The sequence below is a fragment of the Nycticebus coucang genome, chromosome 18 (assembly GCF_027406575.1).
Source record: "Nycticebus coucang isolate mNycCou1 chromosome 18, mNycCou1.pri, whole genome shotgun sequence".
Taxonomy (NCBI): domain Eukaryota; kingdom Metazoa; phylum Chordata; class Mammalia; order Primates; family Lorisidae; genus Nycticebus; species Nycticebus coucang.
Window position 1 is genome coordinate 54,474,809 of NC_069797.1, and position 15,888 is coordinate 54,490,696.

Genomic DNA, 15,888 nt, shown 5'->3' on the forward strand with positions numbered 1-15,888 from the left:
GTAAGTTAAGCATGGATTAGTAAGGATCACACTGCAGCCACTAGGGCATGAGCATTTAGTTTGGCTGGTGGTATTTTGTTTCTCTGAAGTTTAATGCCCCTAAAGAGCACAGGTGCCACTCTCCTCACCATAGTCCCCACCATTCCCTATTGTCCTTCTCCACTACTTCACTCATTTCCTGCCCCTAAGGGCATGCAGTTTGCTGCCACCAAAAGCAAAAAGTAGACTAGGAAGCTCAGTTATATACAGAGCCGGTGACAGTTCAAGAGAGATCACGTTAAGAGCATGAGAGGGCTCTGGGAGTTCAGTGGTGAGCCTAGAGGTAGTCAGGGAAGGGCACTTTAGGGAGGGGCAGAAATAGGAGGTGACAAAGAGACAGCGTTCCAGGAAGAGAAGCAAAAGCTCACAGAGGGGGAGGCCAGGCCTACGGGAGTTGGTGAAGCCCCATCTGGCAGCAGACTTCTCAGGAGGAATGAATGGAGTTGGGGGAGGAAGGTGGAGATGGACCTCAGAATCAAGTTTCAATGACATGAACCACGGAGGAACCCTACTTGCAGGAACACAGAAAGTGAGACGAAGGTGCACTCTACACATGGCATGAGGGGCTGGCACTAGACCTGGGCAAAGCTGCAGGTGGCAGGCAGGAGAGGCTGTGGGCTGAGGCTGCCTGTGAAGACTGGGATTGTCTGTCTGACCTCAGGCATAGGCCTTAGCCACTCTGCTCTGTCTCTTCCCCTATAAAACAGAGACAACAGCATCAAGCTCACAGGGCAGTTGTGTGAATGAACTGAACTAAGGCATGTATGGCGCTTAACCCAGGGGCCCCTGGTAAGTACCCAACAAATCCTGGTCATTAGCATTTCCATTATTACCAGTGATGATTTTTTTTTTTTTTCAAAACTCAGCTACACAAAAACACTCCTTGCCAGCCCTCCACATCCTGCTTTCTCAAAGCCCACAAAGGAAGCAAGGTCTCTTCTAACCAAAGCCAGAGTCAACACTGAGGGGCTGACTCCAGCATCCACTACCATGGCAGTCTTTGCCCCCAGCTCCCACCCGCACACTCACTCTAGGCCTTCCAATAATCCTTCACAGAATTCTGCCAAAACCCATCCACATCTTATTCCAGTCTGGCTGATAAAACAGAACAGGGTTGCTCCACTTTTTACAGAGGTAGAAAGTATGGCTGATGAGGCACTAAGCTCCCCATCGCTGGGGTTATTCCAGAAAGGGTGGGTAAAGGAGAAGAGTATTCAGGCCTTTACTTTGCCCAGGTCCCCTCCACCTTCCCTGAGCCCACCCCAAGGCTGAGCCTCAGTCCCTCTTGGCCAGGAGGGGCCCCAAAGGAAAGGGCTTCAGTTTCAAGTCACTCCCAGTTTCTCCTGACAGAGGCCTAGGATGGGGGAGGGAGGGGAGCAGGGAGCAATGTCGTCGTTACTCTTTTAGGAAAAGGGTAATTTTAATTAAGAGGCAGACAAATGAGTGCTCTGCAGATCGTCTCTGAGCAAAGTTATTAAAAAGCCATCAAGGCGGTGGCAGCCACAGTGGCAAGGAATGCTGCCTCCCCCAGCTGCCCACCCGGACTGGGACTGAACACTGATTCAGAGAGTGGAAAAGAGCAGAGGATGTGGAGTCCCCTAGACAGGGATTCTGCAGCCTCTCTCCTGAGGAGGAGGTGGGACAGTACCTAGGGCTCAGCTTGCCCAGCCACAGGCAAAGGTGGGGACAGAAAGGGAATGGGCAGCCCCTGTGTCAGCCAGGTTTGAACCTGCCATTGTTTTCTCTTTTCTTTCTCAATCTGGTAGGTATTCTTGCACCATTTTATAGGCAAAAACACTGAGGCTCTGAGAGTCAAAGTGATTTGCCCAAGGTCAACAGCTAGGAAATGGCTTACATGAGAATTTGAACTGCGGTCAGGCTGACTCTCAAGTCCAATACTCCAGGTCCTGGTCCTGGGCCCAGGAGTCCAGCGTGGACTCCCCTGTCCATAATCCTTCCTCCTGACAGGGCTTCTGAATGCTCTCTGAAGTGGCCTTAGTAGTGTCTTAACAGCGCTATGGCTTGGCACCTGTAGCTCAGTGGCTAGGGCGCCAGCCACATACACCGAAGCTGGCAGGTTTGAATCCAGCCCAGGCCTGCCAAACAACAATGACAACTACAACCAAAAAATAGCTGGGTATTGTGGTGGGAGCCTGTAGTCCCAGCTATTTGGGAGGCTGAGGCAAGACACTAGCTTAAGCCCAAGAGTTTGTGGTTGCTGTAAGTTGTGACACCACGGCACTCTACTGAGGGCAACATAATCAAACTCTGTCTCAAAAAAAAAAAAAAAGAAATGTCTAGCAGTGCCGCCCAGCTCCAAGTCACCAGGGACTTGGAGGCTGAGTCACTGCTTGCTTGGTGGGATTACACTATGACAAAAGCACCATCGGGTCAGGAGATACTCTGTAGGGACATAAAGTTACAAAGGAGCTGCCAACGGGGCAAGCAGGGACAGATGGGGCATCAGAGGGCAGGAAGTCATTTCCCTGAGATGGAGGCATGTCCCCTGCAGTCAGCAGGCCAGGCTGCAGCCTGAGCCCCCAACAACTGGGGAATTTAGCCAACTCCTCAACCTCTGTTTGCTCACCACTTAAACAAGGAGAGCAGGAGCCTTATCTGTCTTGGTCATTGTTGGACTCCAAGCCTAGCCCAGTGCCTGGCACAGAGAAGGTGTTTAACAAGTCTTAACGGAGTAAATGGATGAATGAATGAGTATGATTGAAGAAATGAAATAAGACCACAAGTTTTCAAGTGCTACAAACTAGACAAAACTATCCCATCTTCTCCCTTCCCCCACCCTCTGATCATAGCTGGAACATGGGCTCTTCCTCCCCCCACCGACAAGAGGAGACCCTTGCTTTTAACCCCTCTCCCCAGCTGGCAGCCCCTCAGCAGAGGACTCCTGCTGCTCCCCCCGCCACCAGCCCCAGACTACATGGAGGCTTTGTGGTCTGCACACACATGACATGCCACGTGCTTGCACACACACTCTGACATGCACACACAGACACATACAGACACATTCTCTGTCAGGTAAGGTGACCTCCCCTGGCAAAGGCCTGGGCCCATGGGGATAGCCCCCTCCCATTTCTGGCCTTCCAGGCCAGAGAGGGGCATCTGACTAAGGACATGGTGGGAGGTGGGATGGCGGGGGAGGCCTCCCTCCTGGCTTACTAACCTGGAGACTTTAAACAGAGGGAACAGAGTCCTGGAGGCTTCCCTCCCGCTGCACGCTGGAGCCCTGGGTGAGGGACAGGAAAGGAGGAAAGTCGTGAATGAATGCCCAGACAGGGAGGGAGGGAGCTGGAGAGAGGAGGGTCTGGGGCAGGGGCAGCAGAGGCCGTGGGGGGGACATGGGGACAGAGCAAGGCCGAGCCTTAGGAGCTGTCCCTTTGGGGGTCACCAGGGTGTGGGAGGCAGACAAGATAGAGACTGGGTGTTGGAAGAAGAGCAGCAACTGGGGGACAGAGACATTGGTGGGAGACAGACAGGAAGACAGACAGCAGGACAACACAGAAAACATAGGATCCTCAGAATGGGGTTCCCAGGACAGACAGCCAATAAGCCAGGCTTGGTTCTCCTCCCCAAAACAGGGACAAACTGTTTACTGGGGTGCCCACACAAGATTCCAAATGATAGCACCTTCGAGAGCCTATCTGCCTTCCCATCCAAGGTCATGCTATTCTAGAAGGTGGGTAAGTCCAGGGTCAGATGGGCCTGCCATCATTGCTCTGGTAACAACCCTCTCCTCTGCCTAAGAGATCCCCATCCACTCACCCCTCATGCTGGGGGAAGGCCTCCTTCCCCTGCCAGCAACAGAGGAAATAGGCATTTCCCACAGGACGGCACTTACAGTGTGCTAGGGGCTGTGCAGGAAAATGACACCCTGCCCAGACCTGCCTGAAGCCCTTCACCTAGCTCCAGCCTCCACATCCCCGATCCTCACACTGCCACAGCAGGGTCTCCCGCAGTTGGCCATCATGTTCTCCTCTCACCCTGCAGGGAAGTCCTCCCTAAATCTGTTCTATCTCCCTCACGCTACAATACCTATCTATTGCCTTCTTCCTTGGGGTATGCAGCATTGAGACCCTTCCTGCTTGAAGACACTGTGCCCTGGGTACCCACTTGGACGCAGCCCTCACTCGGCTGGCTCAGACCCATCCACACCCACATCACGTCTGTCTGCAAGCATTCTCAGAGCCCCCTGCCAATCTCATGGTTCCAATTTTCCCACTGATTACCCAAAACGTGGACATCCCAGGGAGAAACAGCTGCTGGGGCACTGACAGTGGAAAATATCAAGAATGCTCATGAACATGTCCAGCCCTAGAGGGCTTCCTGGATGAGTCAGTGGGGCTTGGGAGTGGGAGGTGAGAGGGGCAGAGGGACCCAGGAGACAGGGTAGGAGAGGTGAAGGCTCAGAAGCTCTAGCTCCTTTTAGCTCACTTGCTTGAGATAGGCTGAGTTGAGGATCTGAGTTTTAGAAAAATCTAAGCAGGCTGGGCGGCGCCTGTGGCTCAAAGGAGTAGGGCGCCAGTCCCATATGCCGGAGGTGGCGGGTTCAAACCCAGCCCTGGCCAAAAACCACAAAAAAAAAAAAAAGAAAGAAAGAAAAGAAAAATCTAAGCAGGTTTTGTCATGTATGCTCTTTCTGCAATGGCAGGTGGACCCTCATTCAATCAAACAAGAAGAGAAGGAAGACAAAAATTACTATTTTTTGAATGTCTATAATGTGTCAGGAACTCTGCCTAAATCACTTCATTTAACTCTGTGAGGAAGCCACTGTTAATACCCTATATTTTCAGATGGGGAAACTGAGCTTCAGAGAGGTGAAGCAACTTGCCCAAAATCACACAGTGAATGAATGTCAGGGCTGGGACTGCAGCCCAAATCTCTCTGATGTCCAACCTTTTTTCTTCCCTACTTTACACTTGGGAGAAGAGTTGGCTTGGTCCACACATTAAATACAAAAACACTAATGAAAGCTGATGACCAAAAAAAGGGTCTGCGCATAATTTCCCCAATAACTGGCATCACAGATAAGCAAAACGATCCTCACATCATCTGCATGTGGCCCATGGGCCTGCAAGTTGGACATCCCTGCATCCCCTGAGCTCTTGACTCCTGAGCCAAACTGTCTCCTGTTTATCTTCCCCATTTGGCTATACCCCATGTAATGCCCTCTGGGAAGTTCTGCCTGAAGTCTAACTTCTTTCCACTGCATGCTCCAGCATAAACTATTTCCTAAGAGCAAGAATGTGGAAGAGATTTCTCTTCAGTATCTTTCTGGCTTATCCTACAGGTGGGAAGCAGATTGTCCTAACCCCAGGCCGCCAGATGAACAGGAGAGGAGGATGAAGGAGAGAGGGGTTCCAGGATTTCCTTTAGGTGACTTCTGTCTCTCCAGAAGCCCCTTTCCTGCCTCTCCCTTTTCCATCATAGAGGAAGCTCCAGGAAGGCCCACAAAGGTCCCTTCTTATTTTACCAAGAGTCCCCAGGCTTGAGGAGAGCCTAGAGGTCAGGTGTCAATGAAGTGAGGGTCTGTGGCAGTCCTAACAGTTCTCTTTTCCTCAGAGCCCTAACTCTCAATTTACAAGGAGCCTGGGGACAAGAATGGGGATCTCCTCAGGCCAGCCTGACCACTTGGTGGGGGTGGGCAGGGGACCACCCAGAAGAGGAGGCCAGGGTGTGTCTGTGAGGATCAATGAATCATGGAATGGCTGCCCAAGGAGCTGGGATCCTTAATTCTTCCCCAGTGAGCTGGATGCTTGTACTTGGGGTGACACCAGCTGCATCTGCAATTATCATACACCCGGGGGAGGGAGAGGAAGACTGCAGGATACCTCCCACCTCTCCTTCTCTGCACAAACCCCACTAACCAGACTCCTTCTGTGGGGTCTTTGAGTCTGGGAACCCCTCAGTAGGCCTTTAGGTCTAGGTCTCCAGTATGCTCTGTGGCTGGGGTAGAAAAGAAGCCAGTGTGCCCTGGGGTGAGGATGCTTGCAGAGGTGAGGAAAGCAGGCATGAGAAAACCCAACTCCTTTCCAGTCTTAGATTACTCCATACCAGGTCATGCAAGCAACTAAGTCAGGTGGCCAAGCTACTGGGAGCCAGGATGAGGTTGTGGGGAGGGCTGAGCCACCAGTTGGAAGTGCCTGTGGCAGAAAACATGGACTGGATTATAGTCCTTAGATGGAATGGAGTGTGGCAAAGCCAGTTCTGTTGGGGTGGAAGGAGAAAAACAGTTTAGGATTTAGAGGATAGCTGAATCCTCTAGCCACTCCCTTTTCCATCCCCTGGCCTGGGAGGGCAGGTTGAGGGAAGGCATGCCTTGTGAGCAGGAGGTGCCGTCTGTAAGGCACATGTGTACATGTGTCCAATAGTCTCTTAGGCCAAATCCCCATTTTTCCTGGGTTAGCTGAAGCTGGGGAATACTCTTTCCACCCTCCATATGGCAAAGTATGTATTATCTCAGTGGAGAGCAGGTACATAGAACCTGCCACAGCTGGAAGGGAGCTTAAAGATCCTCTAGTCCCACTCTCTCTTCTTAGACCAAGGACACTGAAGACCAGAGGGGGCATCTAAATTGCCAAGGTCACACAGCAGTTGGGGAGACAGGCAACCTGACACCAGTTTTTTACACTATGTTTCTCCACTCTACCCTGGGGGATGGGAGAGCAGCTTCCCTGCCTCCTCTCCAATGGCAACATTGGACCCTTCCCCAGCATAACACCTTGCACTCTGCCACCGATACTAGCCAATTCCTCAGGTTGTCAAAACATCATCTGAAAGGTCATGCTAACTAGTCCCTGTCGCTGTGTACAACATTAGCCTGCTAGTGCTCACAGATTCCTATCACTGAGGTGAAAGGTGCAAAATGGCACCGGAGCTCCCTACCTGCAAGGGGCTGGCCACACACTGGAAGGTTTTTCTTCCTATCTAACCTCAATTCCTCTTACTGCAGCGTGGGCCTGTTTCCTTTCAAGATGTCCTGTGCAGATATGGGGGAAGAGGGAGAAGAGCAGGTTTCCAGCCTCCACACCCTTCTGTTTGCTCACCCCCAGCAGAGAGGATGAGGGCAGTGTGTCCCAGGGTGGCTGGGCCGTGAGCCCAGTGCATGCGTGGGGTGTGAAGGGTGGAATGGGAGAAATAGCTCTTCTAGGAATTGTCCCTTTAACTCCTCATCCTCTGCAAAATCCTAAGTCTCAAGGTTAGAGGTGGGTCTTCTCCGAGTTCAGAGGCATCTATCCCCTCCCCCATACCATTTAGTGACTGTTTATTATGTGTCAGGCACTGTGCTGGAAATTTTCATCTGTTATTTCATTTAATCTTCACAACAATTCCATGATCAAAAACTAATGTGCCCCTGGGACAGTCCTTCCCTAACACTAAGTCTAACATTAATCTCTTGCTGCATTTCCTCTGGCCCAGGCCTCCTTGGTGGTGGAGGGCATTTTTGTTCCTGTCTTCAGAGACTATCATCATTACTCAGTGGTACCAACCTTTACCTCAGCCTTGTACCATGTGACCGGCAATATGTGCATAAAAGGAACCAAGGCAGGACTGAGGGCTAAGATCCAGGGCACTGCCCTGTGCTGGACACCAAACACACACCAGGTAGAGGGAAGGAGGCTCTGGAGAGGTCCCCACAAAATCACGCTGGGCTGAGGGAGGGGGTCTGGGGCCCCACCTTCTGTGTGTGTAAGTGGTAAGGCCCAGAAGAGAAATGAATGACCTAATCCCCTAGTCCCCCTAGTCCTCTCTCTGTGACCATCTCTGAGGCCCAAGTTTCAGCCCAGAGCCCTTTCAGCCCAGAGCCCGGAGGCCTAGGCAGAAGTAGACAGGGCCACAAGATGGCAGGACCGCCAAGGACTGAGGGTGGGAGCTGAAGCCAGAAGAGGAACTCCTACACCTGCTAAGCTCCTGGCATCTCAAGGGTGCTTAGCCACAGGCTCCTCTGCCGGCTACAGGGTCAGGCCTCAGCGGGTTTTTGCCCACCCCATCTTAGCTGTGGGCAACTTTGGTGAATTCACTACTACTTGGTCAGAGTAATGAAGGCAGGGGTCCCCTCCACTAGGGTCACGTTCCCACTAACCCCCAGCACGGCTGGAATATAGGGTCTAGACTCGCCTCCCCCAATTGTTCAGGCCACAGCTTTCACCCCTCTGGGAAATTCCAGCAGTGGAAGCATGGGCCAATGGGCAAGGGGAGGTGGGACTCCAGGCCTGGTGTGGGCGGCACCCTCCCCCCTCTTCAAGCAGGCACCATTAATATATGCAAAGCATATGCAAATCACCCAGAAGAGAGACACAACATCGCTGGAATGTCAGAAGAGACCTTGGAGATCATCCAGCCCATGCCCCCTTATTTCACAGGTGAGGAAAGAGGCCCGTGCTGGGAAGGGACTTGCTGAAGGTCATGCAGGCATTTGGGCACTGAGGAAGGATGAGAACAAGGTCTCCTCACTCAGTCCAGTGCTCTTTCTGCCACGATCGTGGTGTGGGGAGGGTTACAACATGCCAAAGGGGGCCTGGGGTCCAGGGCCGAGTTGGGGGTCCAGGCAGGCCATGGTGAGATATGGAGCTGAGAGGCTTCTTGGATCCCTCCCTTCCCACCTCTGATCCTGGAAACTGCCTGGTGGCTGTGGGGGGACAGTGCGTGAGGGCAGCATAAGGCCAGGGCAGAGGGTGGAGGGACAGAAGCTGGAGGCATCAGGCAAGAAGAAATCTGCTCTACAGTGGAAGTGAGCAGAGAAGCTGGAGTGTCTGAGGCAGGGGAGGAAGAGCCCAATGTCAGGGCAAGGTGCCCGCTGTGGTGCAGGGAAGGGATGACGCCCTTACCACACATGCACGCGCACACACACACACCCCTAAGTGCTCAGCAGCCCCCTCCTGCCTGGACTCTGATAACCATAGCACCTGACAAGCCATAATAGTCATCCTTTCCGAGGGAAATAGTCATCCTTCCCCTAACTTGGCTTCTTAACCTTCCAGACAGTCCTAGAAAGCAGGAGCAGTGTTGGGGAAAAGAAGGGAAGACACAGATGGGAGGGGCAGTCAGAGAGAGAAAGGATGCAAGTGACAAAGACAGAGGCAGGGGTTAGATAGAGCAGGTAGAGGGAGCAAGAAGGGCAGAGAAGGAGGAACTGAGGGGCAGGGAGGGGGGAAGAAATGGGGGAGTCTGGCTGGGGAAAGGGAGAAAACTGAGGAGCAGAGAACAGAGCACTCTGGAGCCCCCAAGGCATAGAGGACAATGCAAGAACCCAGGCGTAGTGGGCAGGAGTCCAGACACTGAGGTTCTAGGCTGCCCTAGGAATTGGGGATATGCCCCTGCACCTCTGCCCACCTCCCCAGCAACTGCCCTGGCTGCCAGGAAATGAGTCCTCCCTCCTCTTTCACTCCCTCCCTCCTTCCCTCCCTCCGGGGCAGGCACTGCTTCCCAGCCAAATCCAAAGCCTTCATCTCAGCTTTTCAGAGCTTGGAATGAAAGAAGGGGAAGCCAGTTCAACCCTCAAACCCGCTGACGGCCAGATTTTTATTATCTTTGCTCAAATGGGCCCTAGGAAGCCAAGGAGGGATTCTTCAAAGAGCGTCTGAGTGCCTCATTGAAGCCTGCATCTGCACCAGCCCACCCAAGGCAGGCAGCAGGGGCTTGGAAGGCACAGCCTGCCCCTGGCACCCCACCATCCCTGAAGACCAGAGCCTAGGCTGCCAGGAGACTCACCATCACCTCCTCCTGCCCAGGCAGGGGTCTCCAGGTCAGGAAGCCAGGCTTAAAGCTAGACCTAGGCCTGCTGGGCCTCTAAGGCAATCTCTGTCCCTTTCTGGGCCTGGAGGACATAAATGAAGAAAGAAAACAGATCTCCCTGCCAGAGCTTAGATAAGTGTTTAGGATTCCTCGAAAGAGAAGCTTTTATAGCAAGCCCTAGATCCTTCCCCTGAACTCTCTACCTGCCCTACAGTCCCCTCAGATGTCTCCTGACTCCCCTTTGAAAGAGCCTCCCAACCACAGTTGCCTCTTCCTGTGCCTCCCCAAATACAGCTCCCTCCTTCGAATTTTCAACCCTGTCTCCCTTCCTTTCCCAAAACCTAACCTGGGATTGGGAGGTCAGAGGCTAAACAGACCTGGTACTTCAAAGAGCCCAGGCCTCTCCCTCCCAGACTCTTCCAGGGCTGGGGTTTTGGCAGAGAATGCCAAGGTTGGCACTGGGCAGACAACAGCCGTGCCACCCCCATCCCCAGCTCTGACCACACCGTGGAGATCGATGCCCACAGCCAAAGAAGGAATCAATGGTTTTAATTAAACTCTTTTTCCAGGGTGGATCCCTAGAGAGAGAGAGAGGGACACAGAGAGAAAAAGAGGAAGAGAGAGAGAGAAAGAAAGCATCAGAGAGGCCCTAAATCCCAGTGTCCAACCCTGCACATCTTTAAGAAGCCTGGAGCACAGCCGAAATCAGCCATGAAGACCCTAGAGCCCCCAGCATTAGGTAAGAAGACAAGTAGAGGGGTATGGTGAAAGCCTGGGGTGCAGGTAAGCCTTCTGAAGGGCTCATTCTGAGACCCTTCCTCTAGTGATGCTTCCCCTCTCCACTTCAATGCTGCCTGAGGACCACAGTTAGATCTCCAAGGCATAGACAATGGGAGCCAGAAAAGGGACCCTCACCCCTGAGGGTCATCACAGAGAACCAGCCATAGTGGAAAGGGCGGAAGGAGCAGGGATTGTGGGGAGGCACTGGACAAAGACCCTCTTGTCCCCAAGGCAGGATGGCAGGAAGCCAGGGCAAAGCCTTTGCACTTGCTGCCAATGGTGCCTGGGTGCCAGGCAGTCTGAGTGGGGATCTGGGGGCATCTTATTCTTGGACCCCCTTCCCTTATGCTCAATCCCTCACTCCCATCCCTTGCTTCTACACCAGGCCACCAGCTAAGTCTCTGCCCCAACAACTCTCAACTTGCCTGGAGCATGCCTTCCTTTGTGAATGCCAGTCCCTGACACTTGCCCGGAGTGGCCCCAAACCAACCAACACCAGCAAACCCCTCATGTACACCATAACTGCTCCTCACATGTACACACACACAACCACACCAAAAACTGCCACCATCACAGATGCCACCAGTGATGACAGAGCTCACATTTTCACAGAGATAGTCTCCATCACATGCATCATCAGTTTTTTTTAGGACCAGTAAGAGGATTAGGGAAGGGAATGTGAGAAACTGAGGCACAGAGTTAGACAGCAAAGCGGTTGGTTCAAGGTCACGCAGACCCCAGACTGAGATACCCAGAGTGGGGAAGAAGGTATGCTAACCGGTACGCTAACCACCCTCAAAAGTGCTCAAACCTCACCCAAAGGAACATTCAGGCCCACAAACATAGAAGTCTGCCCAGCTTCCCCCAACTCCCAACCCTCATCTGTTTCCCCTTCCCCAAAACAGACAGTAGGTCCTGCATCTCCTTTTGAAAAGGTTCAGCCAAAACCCCCAACTCCAGGAAACCCACTTCCCCTAAAGTTGGGGGGCTGCAGGGCCTCCTGGTCCCATGGTATTTGAGGAGAGGGGCTGGGAAAGACAGTCCAGGATCCCCTCCTTGCATACATACATCCCCCTATCTGCTCACCTGGCTCCCCGCGGCCCCCAGGGTCCCTCGGTCCAGCCTCCTCCCTGGGAGAGCGGGCTCTGCCCTCGGCTGTCCTCTCCCACCAGGCCAGGGCGAAACGCCGGAGGCACTGCCAGGGCTGCATGGGGAGGCGTGGGGCTGGGGGGCGCTCACTAGCAGCCGCACACGCCCCGCCGGGCCCTTCCAGCCGAGCTGCAGAGGCACCCGGCCGGTCCCCTCTGCTTCCACCAGCATCCTGCTGCCCCCACCGACAGGACTCGGGAGCTGGCCCAGGAGCTTCTGACGTAGCATGGGGGTGCGTGGGAGGGGAGGGGGGGCCACGGTGCGTCCCCTTCCCAGCCCCACCCTCTACCCCTCAGCCTCCTGCCATCCCTACCTCCTCACGCCCCCTAGATGCCCTCCCCAGTTGGGGGCGCCCTTTCCAGTTGGGGGCGCCCTCCCCAGCCCTCTGGCCTCGGGAGGGGGAGGGTTTAAGATCAAATAGTCCCTCCCCAAATCCCTCCCTCTTGTGGGCCTTCCCTACCCGCCAGACAAGCGGGGAGCAGGTCCCCAGTTTCTGCAACTGCTGCTTAGGCTCAGAGGTCTCCAGGGCTAGGGCCTGGAGGTGCGGGGTAGGGGTGGGGGTGGAAAACAGGCTTGTATCCTGGCAACAAAGCCAACCCTAGAATGCACTCATCCCTTCCCTCCTGGGGCCAGCGCAAAGAGCCCACCACCATCCCTGAGCCTGCACCCCATCTGGGAGCTGGAGGAAAGAGGCCTTTGGTGTGCCCCTCACTTCTCCATCCCATTCCCCTCCCCCTCCATCTTCCTCTTCCTCCACCTCGGAGGGACCACTCCCCTCCCCCACTCTCACTATCCATCTCCCTTCTTCTCTCTACCCCTCCCCCTCCACACAAACCTCTTTCCAGTTTAGCCCCTAGCCCCCCTCCCGCGGACACGAAGGCCCTCCCCACCCTGCCTCAGCCTTGCCGTCCCTGACCCCCTCGCTTGTCCCAGCACTCCTCTCGTCCGGGTCCTTCTCTCTATCCCGGAGCACAGCGATCCCCTACCCCACACACACCTGCACCCGGAGCATCCCTCGTCCCGCCGGCCACAGCCTCCCTGGCCCGGCCGCCGCCCCCGCCCCCGCCCCCGGCCGAGGGGAAAACACACAAAGAAAACAGAAATACCTTCCACTTAAGCATGGAGGCACATTAGGGAGGAGAGAGACAGGGACATGCCTTGGGACGGAGCGTTCCCCATCGGGCGGGGGCTCGGGGGGCGGGGGCCCCGGGCGGGCCTGCCTGGCGCTCGCCCTCTCGCCGCCTCGCGGGCTCCTCGCTCTGCCCCAGCCCCGGGGCGCGGTGCCAGGCGGGCGGGCCGGGGGCGCGGGCCCCGGCGGGGTGGACCAGCTGGGAGGGCGCCGGCGGCCGGGCGTGTGTGCGCGCGCGCGCGGGCGTGTCACCGAGTGTGCGAGAGCGAGTGTGTGTGTGTGTGAGCGCGCGCGCGCACCACCGCGGGTGTGTCACTGAGGGCGGGAGCGCGCGCGGCTCGGGCACGAGCGTGTGGCCGGAACGTACAAAGGGCCGCCCGGGGTGGAGGGGAGCGGAGGAGGAGAGGGGGTACTGCGCCTTCTCGCGCCCTCCAGCGGCTCCGCCGGGCACCCGCGGACAGCGGTGCAGGGCGCGCTCCTGAGCTTCTCCTCACTCCACCTGCTTCTCTCACCCCAAAGGGTCTTCGCGCCACGACAGGGTCAAATACACTGACCTAGGACCGGCCTCATAGGAGGCCCCTGGAGGCAGAGGGACACCTCGAGGGTCGGAGAGTCCAGGGCCTCCAAGCCCGAGCGTGCCTTGAGGTGGAAAAGCACTCGGGGCAGGGAGGAGCAGCAAGACAGGGACCACTTTTCAGCCAAGGTGACCTCAGAAACCAACAGCTGTCCTAAGTGTCTGGACCCTCCTCCGCTTCTGCCGGCGCGACCCTTCATCCCCCTCGCCCGTCGGTCTCTCCTTACACACTGCTCTGCTGGAGCGGGACCGGGTTCCCCGGCTCCCCCTGCTGGACTACTTCCTCGTCCCCACTTCGGGTTGTGGCCCCTCCTGCAGGCGTGAGCGGGAACTGCAGGGGTGCCTACTGGGAGTGAGGGTCATGTATATGCACATCCGCCAAGTGAGATTCCAAATAGGACCCTCCAGCTATTGTCCATTCTCATGCCTCAGTTGGCGAAGCCATTGCCACCTCCACCGCGGCCAGCAGAGCGACAGCTTCTGCCACACCCCAGCCTTATCCCCACCGCTCCCAGTCCCACCTTGATTGGCTTGCTTGTTGGCTCCGAAGACTTCTCCAACTCAGACCCAGACCCGCTCTGACCCCAGCTTGTGCTCCAGTTGCTTCCTCCCTTTCTGCCTCAGGTTTTTTGGCCAGTGCTTTCTCTCCCACGCCTTTCTTGGGAAGAGGAAGGTGGGATGAATCCCCGACCCCTTCTATTTACTTCTGGCCCTCCAAAACCGATTTAGATGAACAAGAGAGAGGCGCAGTACATCTCTTTGGCCATGGGCCACCAGGCAGAGTGGCAGGCAGAGAGCAGGAGAGAAGACCTCACCCCAAGTGGCCTTAATGACAAACCGGTTTCTCTACTTCCTGGTCTACTCAGTTGCAGCCTTAATCTGGGCTCTCCCACTTTCCTGTCCACCCCCCAGACCTGCCCCTGAGCCAGCCACATGCCCAGGTAGGGGCAAGATCCCAGATGTCTCTTTAGAGATCAATCTCCAGTTGTAGTAATTCAAGTGACAGGGCCAAAGTAAGAGGAGGAGGGGGCCCTTCCTAGCTCCAGCCGGAGGGTTGAAAAGGGCAGCCAAGAGCTGTGTTCTGGACACACCGTCTGGGCACACGACCCCAGCAGTCAGCACCCTGATTTCTCCCCTCCTGGGCCAGCTGTCTCTCCTTCTGCCAACTGGATGGTGCCCATTTTTTGGCCTCTGAGCACACAGTGGGCACACATCCAGCTCCCTGCCTGGCTGTGTGCCCAGGTAGGGCATGGGAGGCTGCAGGCCCTGTGCAGGGGAGAGCTCAGAGTGGGTAGGGGTAGTTTCCCCTCATAATGGACACCACCTCCCAAGCCTCCAGGAGCTCAGAGCTTGGGCACACGCTGGTTTCCTGCTCAACTACACAGGACTCCTATCCTTCACTTCTCCTCAACTCAGATTCCCCCAAGGGACATGATGCCCTCTTTCCCTCACTTTGTGCCCCTCTAAGAGGAAAGGAATCAGCAGGTGCTTTACACATAATTGTAAATTTAACCATTTTAACAACCCTACAGAAATGGGCACGTTCAAGCCTATATCAGAGACAAAAGAATTGGGCTCAGAGAGGTATAGCCAACCACCCAACCTAAGAGTAGCAAAAGTGAAACTCAAACCCAAATGTGCCTGAATCCAAGCTCCCAAATTCTTTTCTGGCACTACCACCATCTCATACAAAGTCTCATAACCATACATCTAGAAGAGATCTGGGATCCAGTATATGACTGAGAGTTAAGATATACAATTGTGTCAATAATAAAGATAAAGGGTTATTATTCCCTAGATGACAATGACAATCAGAAAGATGCTTCCCCTCACATGGCAATCTTTCCGCCTTTACCCCAGATGCTAAGAAGCCACTGGCTTGGGACTGGGTGGGACGAGTTCTGTGAATCAGGCTTAAGGATTGAAAACAATTCCAAAGGTTTCAGCAGAATAAAGCACCCATTTTCCCCCACCCTAAGGTGAGCTCCCTCATTGTGAGGGACCCTCCATGGGGAGGAGTTTAAATCAGACTTAGGTAATATTTTTTATTTGTGTCGCTTTCTTGCTCACTTTTTTCTTTGTTGTTTTTTTGTGTTTTTTTTGTTTGTTTGTTTTGTTTTTGAGACAGAGTCTCACTCTGTGCCCTGGGTAGAGTGCTATGGCATCCTAGCAACCTTAAACTTTTGGCCTTAAGTGATCCCCTGCCTCAGCCTCCCGAGTAACTGGGACTACAGGTGTAGCTCACTTTTTAATGATGCATCCTTAACATTTTTTTAAATCATTTTCATAGTTGTGAGCTCATTTGACCCCCACTTCTGTTCAATTCTCCAAAGATGTTTCATCCACATTCACCCCACCCAGGACAACTCAGTTCATGGGTCCCACGGAGGGTTAAAAAGGGATACAGCCCCTTAATAGGAGCAAAGACCACAAGCTTCCAAGTTGAGCCACAAGCAGATAGCCTGTACCA

The 15,888-nt window shown here is 54.6% G+C and overlaps 1 protein-coding gene across 15 annotated transcripts in view; it reads right to left on the reverse strand.

The window, feature by feature from the left end:
• The window catches only part of SRCIN1 (SRC kinase signaling inhibitor 1), a 72,244-nt gene extending 59,193 nt beyond the window's left edge, over nucleotides 1–13,051 (reverse strand). For 3 of the 15 annotated variants that reach the window (XM_053569652.1, XM_053569651.1, XM_053569650.1), the window contains exons 1-2: nucleotides 11,653–11,906; nucleotides 3,218–3,280 (exon numbers count right to left, since the gene is read on the reverse strand). In XM_053569652.1, coding sequence (XP_053425627.1) covers nucleotides 3,218–3,280; nucleotides 11,653–11,776 — 187 coding nt within the window. In that variant the 5' untranslated portion in view covers nucleotides 11,777–11,906. Of the gene's footprint in view, nucleotides 1–3,217; nucleotides 3,281–11,652; nucleotides 11,933–12,821 lie in introns of those variants that run through there. The other 12 variants (XM_053569655.1, XM_053569658.1, XM_053569646.1 and 9 more) reach the window with 9 other exon arrangements.
• Nucleotides 13,052–15,888: the final 2,837 nt, after the last annotated feature.